This window comes from Odocoileus virginianus, chromosome 16 (genome assembly GCF_023699985.2).
Source record: "Odocoileus virginianus isolate 20LAN1187 ecotype Illinois chromosome 16, Ovbor_1.2, whole genome shotgun sequence".
Lineage (NCBI taxonomy): Eukaryota > Metazoa > Chordata > Mammalia > Artiodactyla > Cervidae > Odocoileus > Odocoileus virginianus.
Window position 1 is genome coordinate 60,454,205 of NC_069689.1, and position 27,103 is coordinate 60,481,307.

General features: G+C 53.5%; 1 protein-coding gene across 7 annotated transcripts in view; it reads right to left on the reverse strand.

The window, feature by feature from the left end:
• Window positions 1-827: 827 nt before the first annotated feature.
• Window positions 828-27,103, reverse strand: part of ZNF710 (zinc finger protein 710) — a 72,265-nt gene continuing 45,989 nt past the window's right edge. For 3 of the 7 annotated variants that reach the window (XM_070478337.1, XM_070478342.1, XM_070478341.1), the window contains exons 2-4: window positions 12,834-14,319; window positions 9,466-9,657; window positions 8,426-8,841 (exon numbers count right to left, since the gene is read on the reverse strand). In XM_070478337.1, coding sequence (XP_070334438.1) covers window positions 8,452-8,841; window positions 9,466-9,657; window positions 12,834-14,291 — 2,040 coding nt within the window. In that variant the 5' untranslated portion in view covers window positions 14,292-14,319 and the 3' untranslated portion in view covers window positions 8,426-8,451. Of the gene's footprint in view, window positions 3,620-8,425; window positions 8,842-9,465; window positions 9,658-12,833; window positions 14,320-16,518; window positions 16,669-21,043; window positions 21,151-27,103 lie in introns of those variants that run through there. The other 4 variants (XM_070478338.1, XM_070478343.1, XM_070478339.1 and 1 more) reach the window with 4 other exon arrangements.

Consider the following 27,103-nt stretch of genomic DNA (forward strand, 5'->3'; position numbering starts at 1 on the left):
TCCTGACCAGGATGGTACCCAGGCCCTTTACTGTTCAAGGGCAGTCTTGTGCTCAGTTGTGTCCGACTCTCTGTGACCCCATGGACTGTAGCCTGCCAGGTTCCTCATCCATGGGACTTCCCAGGAAAGAATGTTGGGAGTGGGTTGCCACTTCCTCCTCCTGACCCAGGGGTCAAACCCGCGTCTCCTGTATCGGCAGGTGGATTCTTCACTACTACACCACCTGGGAAGCCCATACCTGGTCTCAGGTCTTGACTTGAAAAAAATAAACACTTGGCAACCTGAAGTCCGCTTCCCAAATTCGGGCAGGCTCTTGTAGGCTCCTGAAACCCGATACCTGGAAGCTTTGAGATGGGCTTCTAGGCGCCCACCTCCATGGAGGTGTTTTAAGCCCATTCTTTCCCAATCATCACTGGACTCCAGGGCTGGAGGAGGAAAGGCTGGCATGCTGGCTGTGCCCGGACCAGCTCCTGGGGGAAGTTCAAGGTTTCTGACCCTTCTTCCCCATCAGCGAACAGCCAAGGGCTGGCAGCTCCCCAGAAGACACAGCCTCTGAAGCCCAGTCTGGCACCAGGAGCTGGCTTCTGTCCTAGAGGCCTGTTGGTGGGAAAGCGGCTTTTCTCTACAAGTGGTAGGAGTTCTGGGGTCTTGGCCGGCACCCCGTTCTCATGGGCTCAGAGCCCTGCAGGTAGCCATTCTAGTGGGAAGGACGGTCAGGCGCTCCTCTGGGCCCCCTGGAGAGTGAAGTACTTGTTGGGGGTTCCTTCCGGGGAAGGGGTGAGGATCAGGTACCCCCAGAACCATGGAAAGAAGCACTCGCAGTCACCTCACTAAAGAATATTCATTTATTTATAATTATTGCTAAGTAAACTTCTCTTTGAAACAGGAACATAAAAACACAGTAGGGCTTTGCACAAGTGGAATTTCTAAAACAGTTGGTTCGTATACATGTCAAAATAAGTTAGAATGGAGTTCGTCCAGGAGTTTCCAAGTCACGGGAGAGGCCTCGCGAGCCTCCTCTGAACAGGTGGGGGCGGGGCGGGGCGGGGCAGGAGCCTTGCTGAGACCACCGCCCTCGCCCCCCAGCTCAGATTGAGAGTTGTGCTGCTGCTTCCTTCTCTCAGCCTTGCCCAGGTCCAAGGCACAGGGCGAGGGTGGGGGGGTTCTTCAAGTATGGAACCTCTTGGAGGGTTGGTGCTGATGGCGGGGCTGGGGGAAGACAGGCTTGCACCAGCCTCGGGGCCGGACCTTCTGTGGGCTTCCAAGACCAAGGCCACCGGGTGGCTGGAAAGAGGAGGCGGAGGAGGTACAGGGTTTTTGTTTTTTGGTACCTGGGGTGGGGGGGAGAAGACGTGGTGGGAAGAGGTAGTTTGCAGGGGACAACGCTTCTGCTCAGCAGGAGAAAATGTCATCTACAGTGACGGGGTCACTGCCACCTGAGGGTCGTCATGGCGGGCACCTGGGAGGCTGGGGGCCTCGGGGTCACCACACTTGGGGTGAGGACCCCCAGTCCTCTCATTTGCTGCTCAGCATGAACTCTAGTGGAGAAGGAAGGGGCACCTGGCTGCCTGATCCTGAGGCTTGTGTCCTCCCCTCCCCCCAATCCTGATCTCAGCCACCCTGAGGCCTGGCTTGTGTGTGTGTGTGTGTGTTTGTGTGTGTGAGTCAATCAGTTGTGTATGACTCTTTGCCACCCCATGGACTGTAGCCCGCCTGGCTCCTCTGTGCATGGGGATTCTCCAGGCAAGGAGACTGGAGTGGGTTGCCATTGGTCCTTCAGGAAGGACACAGCTCTGGGGGCACCTCCTCCCAGCTGTTCCCCGGGGCCCGTGGCCTCACCTCCTGTGCCTTTGCGGATGGCTCTGCCTGCCCCCACTCCCACCCCATCACAGAGGCCTCAGGGGGTGAGTGGGTGGGAGTCTGGGTGCCCTGGCATTCCTCAATGTGCTCTTTTACCGCCCCGGGGACCCTGCAGTCTTTTTCAGCTCCGCGGCAGGAGCTGGGGACAGAGGGGCTGAGAGCGGGCAGGCGATGGGAGCTCTGGCCACTGCTCTGAGCGGAACTGAGCGAGTCACTGGCCGGAGCAGCCAGGCAGGGGTGGAGGACCTGCCAGACTCTGCCTTCTCCTGCCTCTTGCCCTCGCCTCCTGAGGCTTCCTGCCCACAGCTGCACGCACCCTCCAGGGCCAGACCAGCAAGTACCCCCTCCATCCCCACCCCGCGTCCCTGGGCCACAAAGCACGCACAGCACACAAGAAAGCGTCCGCTGGGAAAAAGAAAATGATGTCCATCAGAAAAGAGAATAGGTGATGCAGATTTGGAAAGAAAAAATAAATTACCTTCAAGATACCCACCTTTGCTAAAAAAAAAAAAAAAAAAAAGTGTTGTTTTTTTTTTTCCTTCTCTATGGTCTTCCTTTTTAAAATATGTTGCTCTTCCTAGGACTCTGGTGATTCTTGGCTGTCCCCGTCCTCAAAATGCATACTTATTAGACCTTAAATAAGAAAAACTCCAGTCCCCCCCCACCCCCCCAGAGGCCATCCTTGGCCTCCTTGAGGACAGCCCCTCTTGGTCCCCAGTGACCCCCTCCCTATTCCCCTCACTTGGGGGGCTGCCACCTTTCTTTGTTAGCAAGTGCCTCACGCACTGCATGTCCTGGCTTTGTCGGGGGACCCTGGCGTGCTGCCCTGGGTCACAGTTTGTTGGAATCCACTTTCAGGACACCCACTTCCAAACAGGGCTGTGAGATGGGGGCTTTCTGGAGAGGATGGTAGCCAGGGTTGGGGCTGCACCCTGCTTTCCTAGGGGCCGCATGCATGCCTGGCTGGCAGAGAGCGTGGGGGGCACCAGGAGGTAGAAGGCAGAGGGCCCTGCCTGGCTGTCTGTGGACTGGGTGGGAAGGGGGCTCTGGGCCTGGGCTTTTCCCAGTCCACAGGCTGATGGGAGGGGGTGAGGGTGGGGAGCAGGGCTGACCAACCAGCACAACAGCTCAACCATCCCTAGAGGCAGGAGGTGGTCCAGAGGAGAAACACAACATGGCTCAAGAGATCTCTTCCTCCAGTGACAGGGCCCCTGAGGAGCCATCAGAACTGCCTCCCCAACACTGGCCGCCCCAGCTCTGCTGGGCCCGGAGAGACAGAACCTCTGCCCTAGTGGCCTGTCCCCAAACGGCCCCTATCCGCATTTCTCCCGCAGCAGCAGGCCAAGGAGACGGGGACCTGGGCCTCCCGGGTCATCCTTCCTTCCCCACCATGTCTGGGGCCTGCGCCGGGTTCACAGCTGAGGCCAGCAGTACAGTCTCCATTTGGTCCCCACGTCCCTAGTGGTGCGAACGACCAAGTGTGAGGGCAGGGCTCAGGACAGTGGGGAGGCAGCTCACTTCTCAGCTGCAGGGAGGCAGCCCGCACGCCCCACGCCCTACTTGCCCCGTTCCGGGCGGCCCGGCCTGTGCTATAGCACGTTGTAGTAGGCCATCTCTTTCATGGCCTGTTCGGTGAGGACGCTGGCCTCAGCGCTGCCATCCACACCCGTGTAGGCGTAGGCATTCTCCTCGAAGTCCTCCATTTCCTGCTGGCTGTCGAGCTCAGAGGGGTCCGTGCCCGTCAGCTCCATCATGGGGTCTGCAAGAGAGGGCACAGTCAAGCTTGGCTGCTGCCTGTGGGAAGGGCCGGTCACTCCCACCCAGGAAGCAGAACTAAAGGAGTGGTTCCTAGTCACAGCTTGCAGAAGACTCAGTGGTTTCCTCCACTGCCCTGCTCCGGGGGGACCTGACTCCTGTGGCTTCTCAAATGTGTGCCGAGAGATCAGGCCTGGATTTGAACTCTGGGGAGGTCTCTTGCACCGCCTAAGTCACGAAAGTGAAAGTTGCTCAGTTTTCTCTGACTTTTTGCCACCCCATGGACTGTAGCCTGCCAGGTTCCTCTGTCCATGGAATTCTCCAGTCAAGAATACTGGAGGGGGTAGCCGTTCTCTTCTCCAGGGGATCTTCCCAACCGAGGGATCAAACCCAGGTCTTCCGCATTGCAGGCAGATTCTTTGTCATCTGAGCCACCAGGGAAGCCCCCTAAGTCACTAAAACCTTATTTATTCTTTGCAACGTGACTCATTAATCCCCTTTCCCATATGAAAGATTCCTGTGCTGTATCATGTTGGCCACACCACTTATTTGGCACCTACTGTATGCCAGGCACTTCACATGTATCATCTCCTGAATGCTCACAGTGACCCCATTTAGGAGAGCAAAAGCAAGTTCAGAGAGGTTAATCAACTTGCCCAGGAAAACCCAGCAAGTGCTGTTGTTTTGATCTACTTCTGACTACCTCAAAGGGCTGTTTCTCCTGGTGCCAGCTGTATCCTCTGGCCCTGCTCTCCAAGGCCAAACACTCAAGGTGGGTAAACAAAGGTGATGAGATAAAAACTCTTTTAAGAGGCCTCCTGTCATTTTATCAAATTGAAATCTTTTATAAAGCCCTTACTATTGGAACAAAACCAGACAGAAAACTCCACAGAGGTGGAAGCCTGGGTGGGGCTGCCTTCTGATGAGTTTTGGAGGGAGGGAGGCCCTGAGGACACTGGGAGGCTTGCTGGCAGGGACTGGCTTGAGTCCCAGTGTGCATTCTGCCCCTAGGAGATGCGATTGTGTTTGGGAAGAAATAGAACCCAGCCCAGGGGTAGCCTTGATGAGTCTAAGGCATGGTTTTTCAACCTTGGCATTATTAACACCTTGGGCCATGATTAAACTTTGTTTTGGGGGATTGGCTTGTGCATTGTAGGATGTTTCACAGCATCTGTGGCCTCTGTCAGCTAGATACCAATAACATCACCCCAGCTGTGATACCCAACTGTCTCTTGTGTGTTAGTTGCTCAGTCGTGCCTGACTCTGCGACCCCATGGACTGCAGCCCGTCAGGCTCCTCTGTCCATAGGATTCTCCAGGCAAGAATACTGGAATAAGTTTCCTCCTCCAGGCAATCTTCTTGACCCAGGGATCGAACCTGAGTCTCCTGCATTGCAGGCAGATTCTTGACCATCTGAGCCACTAGGGAAGCCCCAAATGTCTCTTAGACATGGTCAAATAAATGTCCCCCATTGAGAACCACCGACTGAATGGTAATCCCACTCCTTGCCAATGAGTGGCTCAGGATGAGGAATGGGACCCAATTCTGGCCAATGAATCATGAGGAAAGGCCTACTAGTGAGTTCTGAGAATGTTCTCATTGGTTTCATAGAGCAAAGGACAGCAGGCTCTTGCTCTTCCAATGGAGGTGAACAAGGAAGCATATTGCCCTAAAGACCACTGGCAGCTACTTTGGGACCATGAGGAAAATCACAGCCAATGCTGTGGACAGAGGGAGTCTCACCCTGTCATTGCTGAGGGGCTGAATCAGTCAACTTTGCAGATAACCTGGACAGCAAGTCATTTCTTAATTTATTTCCTTATTGTTTAAGGTGGTCTGAATAGGGTGTCTGTTACTTGGGTCCATGGCATTTGACACGAGGTCAACTGCACCACATCTTACAGACCCTAGACCGTTTCTTCCTCAAATCCTAGTGCCACACTTTCCTATCATATAGCTGATTAAAAATAAGCTACATAAAGGCTGAAGAATTGATGCTTTCAAGCTGTAGTGCTGGAGAAGACTCCTGAGAGTCCCTTGGACTTCAGGGAGATGAAACCAGTCAATCCTAAAGGAAATAAACCCTGAATATTCATTGGAAGGACTGGTGCTGAAGCTGAAACTCTGATACTTTGGCCACCTGATGCAAAGAGCCGTGATGCTGGGAAAGATTGAGGGCAGGAGAAGAGGGGGACAGAGGATGAGATGGTTGGATAGCATTATCGACTCAGTGGACATGAATTTGAGCAAACTCCAGGAGATAGTGGAGGGCAGGGAAGCCTGGTGTGTGACAGTCCATGGGGTCGCAAAGAGTTGGACACAAGTTAGCAACTCAACAACAACAACAAAATAAAGACCCAGGAAAAATTTCTATCTTTGAGTCTCTTGTTACCCTACCAACTTCTTTGATTAACTCTATTTGGCAGTTCCAGTTGGCCCCAGGGAACCATTTGTACTATTTTTTTTTTTTTTTTGCAAAAACATTAATCTACCTCTTAAATTACAGTCCTATAGTTTATTGGATAGCTCTATCTAGAATGTATGCTACCTTCCTCTTGCACAGGATCAAGCCTAAGCTTCTCAGACCAAGGTTATATATGAGTGACTTGGGCCCCAGTCATTCCCATGCCAATCCCTGCTTTACTGTCTGTCATCTGGTACAATCAGGAAGAAAGCCACCATAGGCAACCTTGGTTGCTGACCTCAGATAGAAAGAGCTTATGCCTTAGCCACACCCTGGGAGGGAGGTTTGTAGGGACAGCTACTTTCAAAGGACCAGTCCTCTGTCCTTCCTGGAGGGTTTGCTTCCTAGCAGATGCACTAGAGTACTGGCTCTCAGACTCTACTGTGCATAGAATTACCTAAGGTGCTTAAAAAAAAAATCCAGATCTTGGGCCACACGCCAGATCAATTACATTCAAATCTCTGTGGCTGAGACTCAGGTATCAGCACTTTAAAACTTCTCTAAGTGATTCCAATGTGTAGCCAAGTTTAAGAACGGTTCTCTAGAGCTTAGATCAGAGGTTCCCAATGTGAGTTTCTTGACTGGCAGCTTCCCTTTGACCTGGGAACTTGGAAATGCAAATGGTCTGACCCCACTCCAGACCTACAGAATGAGAAGCTCTGGGGGGTGAGACTCAGCACTTTAACAAGCCTCCAGTGATTCTCATGCTCCCTGGCTCAAATTTGAAAACCATCACTTCATTCAATGCTTCTCAAGTTTTCCAGTGCAAACAAATCACAGAGGGATCTTTCTGAAATGCAGATCCTAATTCAGCAAGTCTGGGGTGGAGGTGAGTCTGCAGTTCTAGAAGATCCCAGGTGATGCCAACACTGCTGGTCCTAGAACCACATACTAAGAAAGAAGCTGCAACAGAGCATCTATATGCAGCCAACAGCATTTCATCCTCACCCAGGGAGAACTGAAAACTGAGGACACTTGTTTCTACCAGCAAACCCCAGGCCACTCACTGTTCCAAAGCTAAATCAGGGTTATTTCCACCACACCCCAGCATCTGATTGGCTCCTTGTGAGTAACCTCACACAGCAAGTCAGCCCACCCAGTGATTGTCGACACACATTCCTAGCTATGCGTCTTGGAAGGAACTCCAGAAAATCAAATAGCTCCAGACTATACAAGGAACCTTCTGAAAGTGTGGCTGTCTACTCCTTCCTGTAGAATCTCTAAAGTGTCTCCTCCCCATGAGGCCAGAAAGAATAAGGTGCTTCCACTATTGACCAGTATTGAGTGGAGAGGTCATCACTAACACGTGGGGATGTTATAACCCACAACCAATGAAACCTCCGCCAACTGCAGAGGTGAGCAAAAGTCTCCTGAGTATGTGGGCTGCATTCCTTCCGCCAGGCACTAGGAAGAGTGTGACTGACTGTATTACCCTTTTTGCCTTGGCCACTGGGAAGCTCAGGGCTCCCATCTGCATGCCCATAGAACCTCCCACTTGTACTTGGGGTTGTGACCTCACCTGGCTCTCCCTTATCTTTCAGTTGGCATTTTCCCTTTTGTTACTTTCCTTCCCATCCATTTTTAAACTCATCGACTAGGGGATTTTTGCAGAAACTAATGCCTTTGACCAGTGATTTTTATTTTGGCCAAATATTAATTCTGTTATTTCATGAACACTTTGCAGATTATTACATTCAATAGTTATACCTGACACACCTATAAAGTCTTCTCCAGCACCATGAGTTTCATTTTCACTTTGAGTATCCAAATCAAACACTAAGGGTTTTTTTTTGGTCTTTTTGTTGGTCTAATACATCATCTGAATCAGAACTATATTCTGAAGAACTATCATCTTCTGAGACACTAGTATGTATGTTGCTTAGACAATCAGGAAGTAACTGCATAAAATCCATTGAAAAATTCTTGTTTTACTCAAAATTTCATAATGCGTCATTTTTGAAATTTTATGGTAATAAACTTGTGTTTATAATATACACAAGGTTGGAACAAAAGTCTAACAGAGCAAATGTGAGTGACGACAATTGTAAATTGTATAATGAACTCTTGATCAATTTTAAGCTCTAATAACTTTGCACGGTGATGTTAATTGTATTACTCTCTAAAAACATATTGATGTCTCCAGTCAATAACGTCTGGGTAATAAAAGACATATTCACACATCTCCGGTCAAATAATGTGTTAAAAATGCCCTGTCTCAGTGATGATCTTGCATGAGTTCTCTAACTTCTCTATCCTTCAATGCCTGCATCTGTACAATGGTGATAATTACAGAGCCAACCCCGCAGTGAGGGTCACATGAGTTAATAAAGGCTTGGCACACAGCACTCAACAAATATTCTTTTTATTATTGTTTATGTGAGCCCACGTAAGTCCTTTGGAGAATACATAAATGTCGCATCGTTATCACGCTGATGGCCCTCCGGGGAGCCCCCTCTCCAGACCTGAGCCCACCCCAGTGAGGTCTCGGGCCTGGCCAGCCTCCCCGCTCCCCTCACTGGACAAGAGGCTCCTGAGTGCGCCATGACAGGACCGCTCCTGCTCCGTCCACGGCGTGTGGCCCACCCACCTTGGCTGTCCAGGCCGATGTCCATGACGCCGTGCTTCACCTTCATGTGCCGGCTCAGGTTGCCCTTGAGGTTGAACTTGCTGGAGCAGTATGGGCACTTGAAGGGTTTGCTACCCGCGTGAAGGTGCATGTGGCCCAGCAGGTTGTACATGCGGTTGAAGGACTTCCCGCACACCTGGAACACACCCCGCCCCAGCCCGGCATCGTCAGCCTGGGGGCTCGTCCTCCCCCAGCCCCCAGCCGCTTCCGCCTCCACGGCTGGGCCCGAACCGCATCCCCTTTGCCCTTTCCTATGTGACCCCAGAGGCCGAGGACTGGGCCCCTGCTCGCAGGTCACCGTTCCTGCGGGTCTGCCCCACACTCCCCGGGCCAAGGCTGAGACCCAGGGCTGGGAGCTCCAACAGCACTGAGTCTCTGGCCTGGGCTCCTTCCCTGAGGCTGCACTGCGACCTTCACCCCCGCCCCCAACTCTCAAAAGGCAACTAAGGGGAATTCCCTGGAGGTCCAGTGGTTAGGATTCTGCACTTTCACTGCCAAGGGCCTGGGTTCCATCCCTGGCTGGGGAACTAAGATCCCACAAGCCTCAGTGCGGCCAAAGAAAAGTAGCCAGTTCAGTAGCTAGTAGGACCTCAACCCTCACCACCCACCCGCCACCCCCCAGAACCCAGCAATTTCAGCCAATGGGGGGTGGGGTAGGGTGGGGTGGGGGACCTTTGCCCAGCCTGGGTCCTGCCTCCTGTGATCACATGCCAGGGCCAGTTGTGAGCAAGTCCTGCCCCGGGGCCCAAGAGTCCGGTACCTTGCATTTGAACGGCTTCACGGGCGAGTGGACAATCATGTGGGTCTTGAGGGTCTGCTTCTGCACGAAGGTCTTGAAACAGATGTGACACTGGTAGGGCCGGACGCTGGTGTGGATCAGCATGTGCCGCTTCATGTTCGCCTGCAGGGTGAACTCCCGGCCGCACACCTCGCACTTGAACTCCTTCACGCCCTGTGGGGGGGAGGGGGGTGGGCGGGAGGCATGGTCAGGACCACACGATGGACGCAGCTTCTGGGAGTGTGTTCGTGCGGACCCGAGCATCAGGGCTTCTGGGAAATGACTTCCTGCTGTTTGCTGTTTCTTGGCCTCTTAGTCGTATCCGACTCTTTGCGACCCCATGGTCCCAGGGTCTATTTCTCGGCAGACACTGTCTCCTGTGTGTGCCGGCTTGACACAGTGAAGGTGACGTGTGTGACCACCAGGGGGCCCTGCCCTTGGGGAGCTGACTTCGTGCATGATGTGTGCACTGCATACACTGAGGCTGATCACGGGAATGTTTTCAATTTTATCAGCCTTTGATTTTTGCTTTCCCCTTTTCTTCACAGTATTATTTATTTCTTTTTTTAACACTTTGTGGACTTGTGGGGATTTTTAAGTCTACAAAGAGAGGAGAAAGATGGCAAGCAGACAGCACGTGTACTTATTGCTCTTTATAAATAATCAATCATCTGGTTTTAGGGCTGAGGCAAGCTTCAGCTTCAGAATCCTTCTTAACATTATAGTCTAGGTAGCTACACCAGTTGAATGGAGGAGCACCTGCAATGAAATCTGCAGTCATCTCTGTTGCAGCAGAAAAAGTTCCCAAGGGGACTTCCCTGGTAGTCCGGTGACTAAGACTCAGCACTCCCAATGCAGGGGATCGTGGTTTGATCCCTGGCCATGGAACTAGATCTTATATGCCATAACTAAGACCCAGTGCAGCCAAATAAATTAAAAAATATATATATTTAAAAAAAAAAGTTCCCAGGGGTGGGACAGGCTGGACTCTTGCCTTGGCAGGGTATTTCTCCCCTACTCACTGCAATGTCCACTGTGAGAGACAAGGACATGAGTTCAACCTGGAGCGTCTCTAAGGCCACAGCTATGGAGAGTGATAGCTCTATGCACATGCGTGCTCTATTGGTCAGTCATGTCCGACTCTTTGTGACCCCATGTACTGTAGCCCGCCAGGCTCCTCTGTCCATAGGATTTTCCAGGCAAGAATACTGGAGTGGGCTGCCATGCCCTCCTCCAGGGGATCTTCCTGACTCAGGGATCGAATCGGAGTTGCTTATGTCTCCTGCATTGTAGGTGGGTTCTTTACCACTAGCGCCACCTGGGAAGCCCCAGCTCCATGCACACTCAGCTTCAAAGTGTGAAGCTGGTTGGATTTGGGTGGAAACCTCAGGACAGGCCAAGTGCCAGAGTGGGATGGTGGGACCTTAGAGGCCTCATTCCAGCCTGTCTGGATGTAAAGGCCCCTCAAAGGAGGTGACGTTGGCTGAAAGTCAGGGTGGCTAGTACCCTCCAGGGAGGGAGGAAGGTAGGGGAGAACTGGTCAAGGCGATGTCTAGCTACACAGTGGACAAGGACAGTGTTGCTCTACCATCTGTCTCCACAGGCCACTTTGCCTCATTTCATAATATCTAGAACCAATTGTACTTCTCCATAACAAATATTTTTCTTTACATTAATTCCCTTTTTAAAGCTTTTTTTTTTTTTTAAATATTTATTTGGCTGCATCGGGTCCATGAAGTAGCACATGGGCTCCAGAGCACACAGGCTCAGTAGTGGTGGCCTGTGGGCTTAGTTGCCCTTTGGCATGTGGGATCTTAATTCCCCAACCAGGGATCAAACCTGTGTCCCCTGCATTGGAAAGTGGATTCTTAACCACCAGGGAAGTCCCTCACTCCCTTCTACAATGAAATATATTTAGTATTTGCTTAAAAGAGAGTCACATGCTTTTGATAGACTCGAGTAATTACAAGAGGCAAGGGGAGCCCTTTGTGTTCTTGAGCATCTATCTCATCTACTTCCCCACGGCATCCTGGCCTCTCTCTGGCCTCGGTCCTCCCAGCTGTGAGATGGAAAATCAGCGATTCTCCAACTGTGCTCCTTGGGTCCTGCAGGGATTCTTCAAACACTTCAGTTCAAATGTTTTAAAATGAATAAAGTTTTACTATTTAAAACACTAATTTCAGAGCACCTGGGACACTGGGGTTGAAGCCCCTGCAGAGCTCCAGGCTTGCAGCCCAGCAAGTCTCCCAAAGTGTTTGCTGTTGACCTAAGGGGGCCCAGCAGGGTGGCAGATGTGTCCTCTCTGCTCACCTGCATCTGAATTGCAGGTGTCAGGATTAGCAAGGAGAAACCACATTCAGAAACATGTCTTTGGTTGCTAAATAGAAAAACAGTTCATATCTTTAAAAAAAAAAAAAAATCCCCCAAACCACACATACACACAAAAAACAAAATTCAAATAAACAAAAACTAATTTCAATTACACCTTTTTCCTAACACTCATCAAAATAAAGGAGAGACATCACTTTGCTGACAAAGGTCCATCTACTCAAAGCTATGGTTTTCCCAGTAGTCGTATATAGTCCCTTGGACAGCAAGGTGATCAAAACAGTCAATCCTAATATAAATCAACCCTGAATATTCATTGGAAGGACTGATGCTGAAGCTGAAGCTCCAATGCTTTGGCCACCTGATGCAAAAACCCAACTCACTGGAAAAGACCCCGATGCTGGGAAACATTGATGGCAAGAGGAGAAGGGGGCGACAGAGGATAAGATGACTGGATGGCATCACTGACTCCATGGGCATGAATCTGAGCAAACTCTGGGAAATGGTGAAGGACAGGGAAGCCTGGTGTGCTGCAGTCCATGGGGTTGCAAGCAGTTAGACACAACTGAAACTGAACAACAACATCAAAATAAATATAATAATAAAAATAAGAAACGTTTGGGACTTCCCTGGTGGTCTGGTGGTTAAGAGTCTGCCTGCAATACAGGAGATGCAGGAGAGGTGAGTTTGATCCTTGGGTCAGGAAGATCCCTTGGAGGAGGAAACTGCAACCCACTGCATTATTCTTGCCTGGAGAATCCCATGGACAGAGGAGCCTGGAGAGCTACAGTCCACGGGGGTTGCAAAGAGTTAAACATGACTCAAGTGACTGAGCACACAAATATTAAAGAAAGAAACGTTCACCACCTAAGTGGTCTCATCCAGCAGTATGGGAAGCCCTGGATGAAAGCTCGGCAGGAAGAGAAAGCAGAGACTCAGGAGGCCCTGGGGGGGTGTGGCCGGCAGGGAGCTCCGAGGGGCCAGGTCTGGCCAGGGTGCGGGGTGGCGCACGGCGCCCTTACCTTGTGGGTGAGCGAGTGCTGCTTGAGGTGGTGGATCTGGCTGAACTCCATGCCGCACTCGGTGCACACGAAGGGCCGCACGTTCTGGTGCTTGAGCATGTGATTCTGCAGCTGGCTGCGGTAGTGGAAGGACTTGTCGCACTCCAGGCACTGGTAGAGGGTGGGGCCCTGGTGGGAGGCCAGGTGGCGCTTGAGCTGCGTCAGCGTCGAGAAGTCCAGGCCGCACTCGACGCACACGTGGCAGCGGCCGCTCTCATGCTTCACCTCGTGGGCCTTGAGCTCGCTGGGGTAGGCGAAGCCGCGGCCGCAGAAGTGGCAGCTGTAGGGCTTGACCTCCGAGTGCAGCAGCATGTGGCGCTTGAGGTGGCTGGTCTGCGTGAAGGCCTTCTGGCACACCTGGCACTTGTGTGGCCGGGTGCCCTGGTGCGTCAGCAGGTGCGTCTGCAGGTGGCTGGGCTGCTTGAAGAGCTTGCTGCAGTGCGGGCACGAGTGCGGCTTGATGCCGTTGTGGCCCAGGATGTGCGTCACCAGGTTGTACTTGGACGTGTAGGACTTCTCGCACATGCGACACTGCCAGCGCTTCTGCCGGTCGCCGGCCTCCACCAGGTACGAGTCGTCGATCTGCACGTTGATGTCCAGCCGGTCCAACTGGGCCTTCTTGTGGCGTTCCACCGTCGAGCCGGCCGTGTCCGCTTCGAACTCGCCCGCCTCCTGCCACACGAAGCCCTGCTCCGGCTTCACGGGCTCCGGGGACTCCATGGTGGGGGGCTCGGGGTTGCTCAGTGGGGGCAGGTGCGGCGGCTCGAAGCCACACTCCACGGGCAGGGCCTCCGGCCTGGGCAGCGCCATGCTGGGCTCGGGGAAGGCGTCCCGGGCCGGGTCGGGGAAGTGGGGGTCAAAAGGGGCTACGTCCAGCTCCGGCCGCGGGGCGCGGGGCAGGTGCCGCAGCGTCCGGGGCTTGCGGCTGAAGACGCTGAGGTCGATCATCTTGACTGCGCTGCTTTGCACCAGGGCCTCGCAGCCGCTGCCGGCCGCCTCGGCAGGGGTCTCTGCTGGGCCGGCATCCTTGTCATCGCTGCCGGGCACCGACACCTCGTAGACTTCCTCCTCCTCCTCCACCTTCTCAAACTTGACCTTGGGCACCAGGCGCACGGGCGGCCGCGTCTTCCGCCGGGTGTGCTTCTCGAAGGCTGCCTCCACCTCCAGCACCTCCTCCTCGGCCGGCTCCTCCAGGGCCCGCCCGTTGCAGGCCAGCTGGAAGACGTCGGGGACGGGGGGTCGGGGCTCCCCTATGGCCGCCCCGGACAGCTCCGGCCCCAGGTCCGGGTAGAAGGCTTCGGCGCTTATGGTGGCTCCAAAGAGCTCATTTTCCGAGACCAGGCCCAGCACGGCGGCCTGAGCCAAAGACAGCACCACCACGGCATCAGTCTGTGTCCCTGAGTCCATGAAGCCCTCCATCCCGCGGCGGCTGGCTAGGAGGGCATCGCTACGGGAAGAGAAGGGAACGTCAGCACCGCCAGCTCAAGGCTACCAGACGGATGACGGATACACACTCAGCGAGGGCTTCCCCAAGTCTGACTGTGTCTGCCCCCAACATCTTTCTATTCCTGCCTTGGGACCAGGGCATAGGGTAATTACGGGGAGCCATGACATCCTCTGTGTGTCTGATCTTCCTTAGCCTCCATCTCCCTGTGGGGGTCCTGGGTAAGCCCTGCCCCCTTGCTGGCCTCAGTCTTCCCATCTGTGAAATAGGGAGGCTGGGTTTCCCCAGTGGTACAGGAGTTACCCAAAGAATCGGATCCAAAATGGCAAACACTAAAGATTCTGCTCTTTTAAAAACTGATGTTAAAAAACCCCATCTTTACTCAAATGAAATATATACCTTGTCCCCACACAATGGCTTTGTGGCCAAGGTATAATTAATTTTACACTGACCTTGAGTCTGTACAGTGAGCTGTTAAACAACTGTCACCATTTCCTTGGCCATGTGAATGTGGTGTTTTGGGTTTTTAAATATATTGGGCAAGAACAAGGCAACACACAAAAATAAATTAGGTGCCGAGGCCAAGCTCAGACAGTAGTTACCACCTGTCAGCCCTGATGTTAAATGACTGTGCCTTGCACAACAGGTCATTGCTCTTGATTAGCTAAATGTTGCACATTTAACGACCTAAGTTTACACCGATTAAAATATAGCTTGTGTCTGATATGTACCCTGGAATTTCATGAAAGATCTGATTTGAAAGGAGTCTGTGATGGCTAACAAGCTGGAGAAGACTGGCTGAAGTGAATGCTAAAATCAGCTCCCAGCTTCACAGCCACGTTCTCTGATCCAACAGGTGCTTCTAAAAAAGCCACTGAGCCCACCCGTCCAGGTCCGAAGCATGGGCGTCGGCTTCCTGCCTTCCTAGGGGACCCGCCACACCAGTGCCCTTGGCAATTTTGCACAGGGTTCTCCCACCCGGGTGCCCTTTCCCCAGCCCCAGTGAGCTCCTGGCTCCTCCCACCAGCTCCCCAGGCTTCCCTGACATTGCCGCAGCTGCTTCCCAGCTCTCCCTGACAGCCGGGATGTAGGAGGGCCTCCTCCCTGGCCTGGGGTACTCATCAGATTGCACCCTGCCCCCCAGCACAGCACAACAGAGGCGCTCCATGAAGAAGGGGGAAGACAGGACTGGGGTGGCTCCTGCCTGCTCTCCTCTGGGGCCAGGGTCAGGTGCATGGCAGCGGCCCTTCCTCAGGAAGCAGGCTCCCGGCCGGTGTCTCCCTCCCCCCAACAGGCCAGAGGAGCTTCCCCTTCCTGAAGCTGGCTAAAAATAAAACACCCCAGAGAGGAATTTTAGCCTCCTTGAAATGGACGCTAAAGATTAAACTATTGAGCTTAAAGCAGGGCTCTCAGATGGAAGGAAAACCTCTGGAACAGGCTGGGGGTTGGGAGAGGGTGGCTAGCCCTGATGGAGAGAGCTCACCCTCCCACCCCGCATTGTTAAGAACACTCAGCTGGGAGTCAGGCAGCCTGGCCTAAAGTCCTAGCTCTGTCACATACAAGTGACTAAGCAAAGTCACTTCTGCATCTCAATTCCTGATCCAAGAATGGGGGAGGGGGACTTCCCTGGGGGGTCCAGTGGTTAAGACTCTGCATTCCCAATGCAGGGGGGAACCCAATGCAGGGCTCCATCCCTAGTCAGGGGAACTCTAACAGCCCCCCCAAGCTGCATGGCATGGCCAAAATAAATAAATAAATAAAATTAACTGGACCACCAGGGAAGTCCTCAAAGAAGCAGACTTTTCGGATGAAAACCACAGACCTGAGAGATTTCTCCATTCTGGGGTCCCAAATTCATCAAAGGTTTGGGTGATTCTACATCAGCCTCTAGAGACTAAGACTCATTTGATCATTGCAACAAATAATTTGCTAAATCCCTGCTCTGGGTGGGGCCCTGTGCTTGGAGATGAAAGGCAATGAGGTCCCCCGTGGTGTCCAGAGGAGACTGCTGTGCCCACTGCAACCCCCCTGCCTCCCCGGGCGGGGAGCCTCACTGCCTCGGAGGACAGCAGCCCATCTGACCCAGCGCCCAGCAGTGCCCAGCGGCAGCCCTCCTGTCAGCTGTGGGCTTGAGAAAACAGGCAGCTCAGCACTTTTTCCAGACTTCCCCAAAGGCAGGGCCAGCAGAGGGGAGGGACTGACCCGCAGCGGCGCAGCCTGTGCCGGGACTTGGCCTGGATTCCGATTTCAGATCTGGACTTTGCGTTTCTGGTTCAGGCTCATCCTGTCATGCCCTGAGCCTCAGTTTCCTCATCTCTGCCGAGGGGGAGGTGATGCCTCAATCCTGGGGTGCTGAGGACATGAGATGAGCATGTCGGCGGAGATGTCAGTCCCTCCCCTGTGCTTTTCTTTCTTTCCCCCCCAAAATCCCACCTAATTTATTTTTAATGGGAGGAGAATTGCTTTACAATGTTGTGTTGGTTTCTGCCATACAACAGCATGGATCAGCCTTAAGTATACAGATGTCTCCTCCCTCCCACCTCCCCACCCCATCCCACCCCTCTAAGTTGTCACAGAGCCCCAGGATTGAGCTCCCTGAGTCATATGGTGAATTCCCACTATCTTCCTGTTTTACCCATGGGGATGTCTATGTTTCCAGGCTACTCTCTTCAATCATCCCACCCTCTCATTTCTACAAGTCTGTCCTCTATTTCTGTGTCTCTATTGCTGCCCTACAAATAGGTGGATCACTGCTATTTTTCTAGATTCCATATCCCCTGTGCTTTTCTCCAGGCCCCAGTACCTGGCCGCACCCCTCTTCTAGCACCTGAAGGGAATGGGAGCAAAGAAACCCATAACGTCACTCCATTGGCAGATGAGGGCTTCTCAGGTGGTACAGTGGTAAAGAACCCGCCTGCCAATGCAGGAGACGTGGGTTTGATCCCTGAGTAGGGAAGATTCCTTGGAAGAGGAAATGACAACTCACTCCATATTCTTGCCTGGAAAATCCACGGATAGAGGAGCCTGGAGGGCTACAGTCCATGGGGTCGCAGAGTCAGACATAACTGAGCACACACATACATCGGCAGATGAGCGCCTGCCCCTGGAAGCACATGTCTGGGGTGGCCCCCCACAAGGAGGGTGGTCATGTAACATTCCAGCCCTGTTAGGAGCAACCTTCTAAGAGCAAAAGGGCCACTCCCAAGGCTCACACCAGGAACCCAGGTGCAAGCTGAACCTGCCCCCGGCCACCATGAGTCCCCCTCCCACGGGAACAGGCTGGTGGTTTTACTTCGGGGCTGAGGACTACAGCCGTGCCTGGCTGTAGAAGCGGACCTGCCCACAGTCCTTGCTCTCGAGGTGTTTGTGCTCAAGTGCAGGAACAGAGCTGCCAACAACTAACCACAAACGCTCAGCAGGTCCTAGGCAAGCCTTTTAATCCTAAAACAACCCCATGGGGGTGGGCGGTGGAGGGCACCACATTCCACGGCCCGGAATCCGAGGTGTAACTAGTAAGTTCAAGAGCGCCCTAAGAGGGGACTTCCCTGGCAGTCCAGTACTGAAGACTCTGTTTCCAATGAAGGGGGCATGGGTTTGATCCCTGGTTGGGGAACTAAAAGATAAAACAGTGCCCCGGCAGCGAGGGCAGCACTGGGTCAGCACCTGGGCCCATCCAGGCTCGGTACCTGCAGCCCCGCTCCGTGGTCTGTGCAATCTGGGGGGCCATGTCTTGGCTCTGAGCCCTCCCTCCTCAGGCTCCTGAGCCAGCAGGAATGCACGGGCAGACCCAGGACAAACGCGAAGCCTCAGACCTGCTCCTGTCTGGCTGGTCCACGGCTCCAGCCGGACTGGGCAATGGGGGTCCCCTTCCAGAGCAGCGAGAGCCCCTCTCTCCTTGGGTCTCCACGCAGAAAGCACTTCTTCCTGGGAGCCTTGATTAACCCACCCGCCGGTCAGGCCCTGCTTAACCGACACATATCACCCTGTAAGTGCATGCTGAAGGGGCTGAGTGTTCACCGGGGCAGCCAGGCAGGCTGTGTGTGTGTGTCTGTGTGTGTGTGGAGGAGGAGCTGTGTTTGTTGAGACAGAGGCCCGGAGAAAGAAGACAGAGGGAATCTAATTTTCCAGCGCTTCACACGCGTGTTTGTCCGCCTATTTCACATGGGGCCGGGGGTTGGGAAGCTGGGGGCTTTGCAACCTGGATGCCATCATCCCTCCTCCTCCTGGGCCATCTTTTTGCGCCGCCACCCTGCTCCTTCTCACAGGCCACAGCCCTCCTTTTTAACATCCTGGCACAGGCTGCCCAGGGCAGGAGCCGAGCCCCACCTGTGCGCCAGGGCGGGGCCCCACACCTCAGGGCCCTTCTTGTCATCTGCCTGGGCCCTCTTGCGGCGCGTGGCTTCTCAGGGCAAGGCCTCTCTCCCACCCCTTGTCCTGTGGGCTCAGAACAAAAGCTGTCTACAGTGTCCCAGAGAAAGGGGAACTCAGACCGCCCTGGGCTCAGCACTGCCTGGGCTGTGAGATGAGGGGCCGCCAGGGGAGGGGATACGCCTCAGCCTCCTACGAGGACACCCTGGTCCCCGGGGTGGAGAGAAAAGGAATGGAAAAGACAGGGAGACAGAGGAAATAGAATCACTGCTTGACTGTAGTGTGAAGACCTGCAAGGGGAGCCGGGGGGAGGGGGGCCACAGCAGAGAGAGACAGAGAGAGGGGGAGAGAGAGGGAGGGAAGGAGGGAGGGAGAGAGGGAGGGAAGGAGAGAGGGAGAGAGAGGCTGTGGAGGCAGAGAAACAAAAGCAGGGAGGGGGAGGGGGAGGAGGAGCCTGCAGAGGGGGAGGGGACTGTGCCGGTGACACCAGAAGCCCAGGGCTGTCCTATTTCCCAGGGTTTAGCGTCACCCCCACCAAGGCCTGAAGGCCAGCCCAGCCCCTGGGGAAAGACACAATCTCATTCCTGGAGGCCCAGCAGGAGGCTTCCCCAGCCCCCGGCAGGGCCCCAGGGCCCCCAGAGCTCTCACTGTTGCTTTATCTATTGCTGTGTTAAGGTCCCTGTAAAACACTGACACAAGCTTGTCAAATGAATGAATGAGTGACTTGCTCGGTGACCCTGGACAAAGTCACCTGGTCCCTCAGGGTCTCAGTTTCCTCATCTGTAAAATGGGCACAAGCAGCTTCTTGGGAACTTGAGGGCAGGTTAATCCTTAGCTTACCTGCCTGTCTTCTGGGGTCCCCTCCCTCCCCAAGACAGGAGCCCACTTCCTCTCAGCCACACTGCTTTAAAAGCTCCTTTCCTCTCATGGAGACCCCCGCCTTCAGGCACCAGGGGAGGGTCATGGAGCTCAGGGCCACCAATGTCCCTGGGAACCAGACAGCGGGGCAGAGCAGTTGAGGCCTGGTCTTGCTTGAGGCTGGCAAGACAGTTGTCATTTGGAAGGAAGAACCAATAAGACTTTGTGACCATCTGGCTATTCTTTGCCTCACTCTTGCCACCGGGGCATCTCAAAAACCAACTGAAGACACAGGAATGCTCCGGGGCTTTTGCCCAGTCTTGGGATGTCACTCAGTAGTACCTTGTGACCCATTACCCTCATGATGATTTTTGAGGCCCCACAGAGCCCTGGGCTCCTGCTGGGGAGGCAGGTTCACCCCTTCAGTACTGCAACTGAGTCACTGACTCAACACACTGCCAGGTGCTGGGTACCATTCTTGGTTGTGAGGATAAAGTTGTTGCTGTTGTTCAGATCCTAAGTGGTGTCTGACTCTTTGTGACCCCATGGACTGTAGCCCGCCAGGCTCCTCTGTTCATGGAATTTTCCAGGCAAGAATACTAGAGTGGGTTGCCATTCCCTTCTCTAGGGATCTTCCTGACCCATGGATGGAACCTGGGTCTCCTGCATTGGCAGGAGGATTCTTTACCACTGTGCCACCTGGGAAGTCCAAGAATATGGTAAGAAGCATAAGTTCCCACACCGGGGGAGCTGCTCTGAGCAAGCTCAGTCTAAAACCCGAGGCACCAGGAACTTTGGGAGGTGGAACACTGGGCTCAGGCGGGTACAGGACCCCCACAGAATAGCCCCTGGGTCCTGAGAGGCTGAACTCTGAGTGGCAGGGACAGGACCAGTGCCTGCGCCCAGGGAGGGGGGTAGGGATTGTCAGGTATGAAAACGACTGTTTAAAAAAAAAAGCCACTCACGGACTTCAGCTTAGAGCAAAACCACCCTCTTTGTTTCCTCTGTTGTCCCCCTCTTAAGGGTAAACTCCACTCACATCCCATGAAAGGAAAAGGAAGCGAAAGTAAAGGCTGGAGCTTTGTGCAAACCTCAGGGCTCCTTGCCGCAGTCTCACTTCTGTCCGGCCCACAAGGTCTCACTGGACTCTGGAGCTGACGAGGCGGCCAGGCTGGGGGTGGGGTGGCCCAGGGGGAAGTGTCCGAGGCTCTTCCTTACAGGAGTGTCTCTCTGCCTCAGCTTCCCCTTTTTCTGTGGACAGATCTGCTAAGATCTGGCTCCAGAGGTCAGAGTGGCTGGGCCGCCAATACAGGGCCACCAACCCCACAAACCACAGGAGGGCCCTGTGGGGGGAAGGGACTGGTCCAAGGTTACACTGTGAGATGCTGGTGAAGCCCTGAAGCCCATCCTCAGCCAAAATCTACCTGACCCTCTTTTAAAGTTTCCTGTATGCCTGCATCTTACACACAAACACACAAATATACACAGTGCTGTCTCCTACCTCACGGCCTTTGCACAGGCTGACTCCCCTTGGCAGGACTTGCTCCTTTCCTCCCACTGGGTGAACACCCTTCCCTTCTTTAGGAATCAGGCTTCCTAGGTGGCTCACTGGTGAAAAAGAAAAAGAAAAAAAAATCCACTTGCCAATGCAAGAGGCATGAGACTTGAGTTCAATCCCTGGGTCAGGAAGACCCCCTGGAGAAAAAAATGGCAACCTGCTCCAGTATTCTTGCCTGGAGAATTCCCTGGAATGAGGAGCCTGGTGGGCTACAGTCTATGGGGTCACAAAGAGTCGGACACGACTGAGCGACTGAGCCCACACAGAACGCGCACACAGCCATGGCCTCCCAGGAGATACTACTTTGCCTGGGGGCAGGGCGAAGGCCTCTTCCACAGCCTGGGAACATGAGGTTAATTTTACCTGTGTCTAGGCTGGTTGCCCAGTTGTTTGGTCAAACAACAATCTGGATCTTCTGATGTTGTGATGTCATGGTTGATGTGATTAACATCTACAATCAGCTGACTTTAAGTAAGGCAGATTACCCTCCTTAACATGGGCAGCTCTCATCTAATCAGTTGAAGTTTTCAACTGATTTTTTCTGAAGTTTTCAGAAAAAAAACCTCAAAGTTTCCCCAGAGAAGAAGGGGATTGCATATCACAGAAATCCTGCCTGGGTCTCCAGCCTGCCAGCCTGCCCTGCAGATTTTGGACTTGCCAGCCTCCACAACCGCATGAGCCAATTCCTTAAAATAAATCTCTCTCTCTCTCTCTCTCTCTGTATATATCCTGCTGGTTCTGTTTCTCTAGAGAACGCTGATACAGTTGTCGTGATTCACAATTGTATCTGTCGATGGGCCCTCTCCCCCACCAAAGGTCCACCCCGTAGGACGGTGACTGCAGGGGACTGTCTGGAGAGAAAGACACCAGGCTCCTCTGGCCATGGGATTCTCCAGGCAAGAATACTGGAGTGGGTTGCCATTTCCTTCTCCAGGGGATCTTCCTAACCCAGGTATCAAAACTGTATCTCTTACGTTTCTTGCACTGGAAGGCAGGTTCTTTACCATTAGTGTGACCTGAGCAGCCCCAAAAGTGTTAGTCCACTCAGTCGTGTCCGCCTCTTTGAGACCCCATGGACTGTAGCCCGCCAGGCTCCTCTGTCCATGGGATTCTCCAGGCACAATCTTGGGCCCACTCTCAATTCAAACTCTTCCAAGGGCAGAGGTCTTGGCTTCACAGGATCTGACTGGCACTGCCTGATGAGAGCACTGGCGCCCATGCCAGTTAAATCAGAATCTCTGCCTCTGGGGCCTGGATATCATATTTCTCCAAATCTTTCCAATTCACTCTGATTCTCAGAATGAATCAGTAAGAGCTGATGGGCACTGACACATGACCTGGGCCTGAGGGTGAATGAAGAGTGCCCTCCCATGGATGTTGTGACGCCTGCACCTGATGGCCCTTCCTCCCCACTCCGAGGGGTCCCATGCCCAGACCAGGGCCCCCATGCAGCATATCCATGCCTACCCCCCACCACAGGCGGTTTGCACAGGAGCTAAGGCCAAGGTCTGCTTCTTCTCATGTCCCAGATGGACTTAGGCCATGGAGGTACCCCTCTTGGAAGCACAGCTATGCACCAAGGCTTACACTCTCAAGCAAACTCTTCATACACAAAGGTGCACATGAGGTGGAGTAAGGCCAAAACTCGGGGGCAGTGACACTAAGCCAGCTGGAGCCAGCCCTCCAAGGAGGAGGGGGTGAGCATGTCTGGAGAAGCAAGGCTGTGTGCTCCTGGGGAGTCCTGCTTCCTGAAAGGTGCCAGCCCCTGCCGCCAGCCCGGGGATCCTCACTCACTCTTTGTCCTGAGGAAAACTGAGTGGGTTCCTGATTCTGGTAGAGAGTGCCCGTGACTCTCTGCGACCCCATGGGCTGTAGCCCGCCAGGCTCCTCTGTCCATGGGATCTTCCAGGGAAGAATACTGGAGTATCCTTGGTTGCTATGCCCTCCTCCAGGGATTTTTCCTGACCCAGGGCTCCAACCCCTGTCTTCTGTCTCTCCTGCATTGGCAGGCAGATTCTTTACCACTGAGCCACCTGGAAGCCCTTGTAGAAATGAGCCCAAAATAACAGGGCATCTAATTAACTGCCAGGGACAAAGACTGAGCTGCTTATAGAGTTGCACACAAAACACACGGCATCCTCCTCGGGTACAGGGGCGACGTGTGCCTCTGATCTCAAGTCACTGGGTCCCCAGAGGGCCATGGGCTAGGGTTCTTCCAGCCTGATGCCTTGCTTGCCACAAAGCAAGCAAGCTGGGTTTTCCCGCAGCAGGAGCGTGGCCTCGCTGAAGACCCCTCATCTTCAAGGCTGGTCTTGGAATCTTCATCAGTAGGGTTGGAAGGGTCTTTGGGGACACTCCTGTCCAATGCTGTCATTTTACAGACGTGGAAACCAAGGCCCCAAGGCTCCTGCCCCACAATGGGCACCAAACTGAGAGCTCTCGATTCCCAGTGCATTTCCATCCACCCACCCACCCACCCACCCACCCATCCATCCACAGCAAACATGGCAGCTGCCCCAGGCTGTTGGCTGCATCAAGTCCAGACACATCACTAAAGACCTATAAGAACTTGCTCAATTGGCCCTTGCTTACGTGGCAACTTCACAGCACTGCTTGTCCCCTTATTCATCACCCTCCAGCCATGTGGCCTTTCCCTATTTTAACAGATTCACAAGCTATTCCCAGTGCCTTGAATGCTCTCTTGTCCCTTATCCTCCAGCCTTCAACTCTGGCATCACTTCCTCAGGAACCTTCCCTGACCACCCTTCTCCCCAGCCAGGTCTGGTCCCCCAAGTTCTAAGCAGTGACAAGTTTACTGCTTTTCCTTCCTGGGCTTTACCACAATTTTCAATGACAGATCTAATTGTGTAATTATTTGCTCAATGTCTGGTGCCCCAGTTAGATCACAGACCATGAGAGGGCAGAGAAGACGTCCGTGTGTCCACAGTGCCATCCTCGCAGAGCGCACATCTAGAATGAGTTGCTGCGCCTTTTGAGAACATCCACTTCAAGTGTGAAGAAAAAAAAAAAGACCCCTTGCTGAGCCCTGGGTGGACTCCCCCAGGTCTGTGCTTCTTTTCCCTGAGCTCCAGCACTTGTCCCTGTTCCCAGGAGAAGGAACAGCAGGCTTCATGTTTCTGCAAAGCTGTGTCTTTTCTCCAATTCCAGAAGCAAAAAGCAAGTCTATTCTTGAAACAAGGACACTCATCCGGACCCAAAGATCACCAGCGTAATGTAACAGGGAAAAACAAACAAAACTTGGGCTCACAAGTTCATGGACAAAGATAAGAATCACAACTGAAGGAACATCGGGAGTCTTTATTGGGCTTGACCTTTGTCAGGTCCTGTGATGAGCACGTGCAGTTTCCCGGCTTCCAGGCAGCCTTTTTGGGGAGGAGAACCATTTCCATTTTACAGTGTGGAAACTGAGGCTTAAAGAGGGGCAGTCCCTGATGGGTAGGGCAGGGCAGACCCCAGCTGGGCCAGCCCCAGGGGCCCAGGCCCAGCTCTCTCCACCCTGCCACCTTTGGGTGGGGATGAGCTTTCTGGATCGGCTCTTATTTCCTTGCCAACCTTGGTTTCTCCACACCGGGGCCCAATTCGGACCTGGGCGCCCCTCCTGGCTTCCCTTCCTCCTCCCCAGCCTTGTCTCAGGCCCCTCCCGCACTGAGCCCTCAGCCTTCTCCATCCCCTCTTCCTCTCCCTCCTTCTGTTTCCGTGGCAACCCCATCCTCTGCTCTGCCACTCGGTCCTGCGTTCCCATCTCTTTCTTTCCTCTTTCATCTCTCCCCTCATTGCGGTATACAGCCCAAATCCCCCTCTGTCCTTTGCTTCTGGTCTCTAGTCCCTTTTACTCGCCTTTTTATCTCTTTCAATATTCTCTTGTCATCTCAGGGCGACAGTTATTTATCTCTTGCTAAAAAGAAAGAAAGAGAGAGGGAAGAGGGGAGGGAGGGGGTAAGAAAGGGAGGGAGGAGGGAAGAAAGAAGAAGAAAGGAGAAAAAAGAAATCCTATTTCATCAGCTCCGGCCATCTTTCTTTCCAAGGGCTAGACTCAGACAGATCCCAGAATGGACCCCCTGCTTTGCCACCATGCAGACCCTCTACTGACCTCACTAACCCCTGGAGAAAGAAATGGCAACTCACTCCAGTATTCTTGTCTGGAAAATCCCATGGACAGAGGAGCCGAGCAGTCTACAGTCCATGGGGTTGCAACGAGTCAGACATGACTGAGCACATATGCAACCACAGGGAGGAAGTAAACACAGGTGGGGGGTGTCCAGGGGATGAGGGCTCACTGGGAGAGGGGGCACCCTAGGGGGCTTGGCCCTGCTTCTCTGAGGTCTGGCTAGGGGAGGCACCAGAGGCCCTTTCAGGAGGGAACAAGGCCGGACCCAGACTCTGGGTTAAGCTGGGCCCAGCATCCCTTTGCATCCCTGTCCCCGCAGGAAATCACTGCAGTTCAGGAAAAGTCCACACATACACTGCCCCACGTCCCACACCTCCTCCAGGCCCCACCTTGCCTCGTGTGCATGTATACATGAGACACAGGGCCCATCCCAGTCTGGGGCCCACAGCAATCCTGCGGTACCCAGCACCCCTCACTCCAAACACGACAGTGAAATTCACACCCACTCTTCATAATTCACTCTCCCTTGTGATCCTAAATGGCCTTTGAGCAAAGGTGGCACTGACTGGTGGAGACTCTCTGATGCACGTCTCTGACTCTAGATTTTTTGACCATGCCGAGTGGCATGCAGGGATCGAACCTGTGACCCCTACAGTGGAAGCGCAGAATCTTAACCACTGGACCACCAGGGAAGTCCTGTCTGCACAGTTGAAGACAGAAGTAAGGGTTGTCAGTTTTTTCCAACTTCTTTTTTGTTGCTATTAGTTGAGCTTATACTGCCTTCCAGGCGCGCAATCCTAGCCACCCTGGGGAGATAGGCATTTTTATTTCCATTTTACAGATAAGCCAACTGAGGCTTGGGAAAGCCTGTTACTTGTCCAGGTCCCCAAGCCAGTGGGAGCTGAAGATGCAATCTGAGCAGGTTACAGTCATGCCCCCTTTTCTTTTCTTCTTTCTGTGTTCCTGGGAGGGGAAGGTCATGCGACTCCCAGCCCAGACACCCCAGCCCCTGCCTTCAACACAAGAGAAACAGATTTACCACCGAAAACAAAGCAAGCCGATCATAGCCGGGCCCCAGTGTCTCAAAGTAACAGAGAAAACACGGGACCTGGTGGAAGATGCGATCAAGTTCCCTGGGAAACCAGAGCCACATGGAGAAAAAAGGGGCCCTGGACCCCTTCAGGAGTCCACAGGCAGCTTCAGCGTCTGCTGAAGCTGAGCTGTGTTGTGGGCCAGGGAGGAAGTACTGGTGGCCACGAAGTCCTGGGGCTCAAAAGGCCCTTCCGGAGTAGCTCCTGCCTGCTCCGTCCAAGCAGCTGGCAATGCCTGGCCTCAGGACGCAGCAAGGCCCAGTGATCCAGGCCTGCCAAGCCCAAGGAGGTGTCAATGACATGACCTCTCTGTTTCTCCCCTAAGAGGTGGGCTGAGCACATCAGGAAAACCAGGAGCAGGGCCCAAGGAGGAAGAGATGGGCAGCAGCAGAGGGGGAGGGGAGGCATAGAAGGACAGTCCCTCAAGGCTTCCCCAGTCAGTGGCTCAGCCGCTAAAGAATCTGCCTGCAATCCAGGAGACTGGAGTTTGATCACTGAGTCAGGAAGATCCCCCTGAAAAAGGCAATAGCTGCCCACTCCAGTATTCTTGCCTGGAGAATCCCATGGACAGAGGAGCCTGGCAGGATACAATTCATGGCATCGCAAAGAGTTGGATATGACTTAAGTGACTGAAACACAGAGGGGAGAGGAACCCAGCTCTTGGTCTGGCAGGCCTAGCCTACACCCCCATTTCTGCCACGGATGAGCTAGGTGACCTTGGGCAAGTTCCTCAACCTCCTTGGGACTTGGTTTCTTTGTTGTAAGACAAGGAACAGAGACATC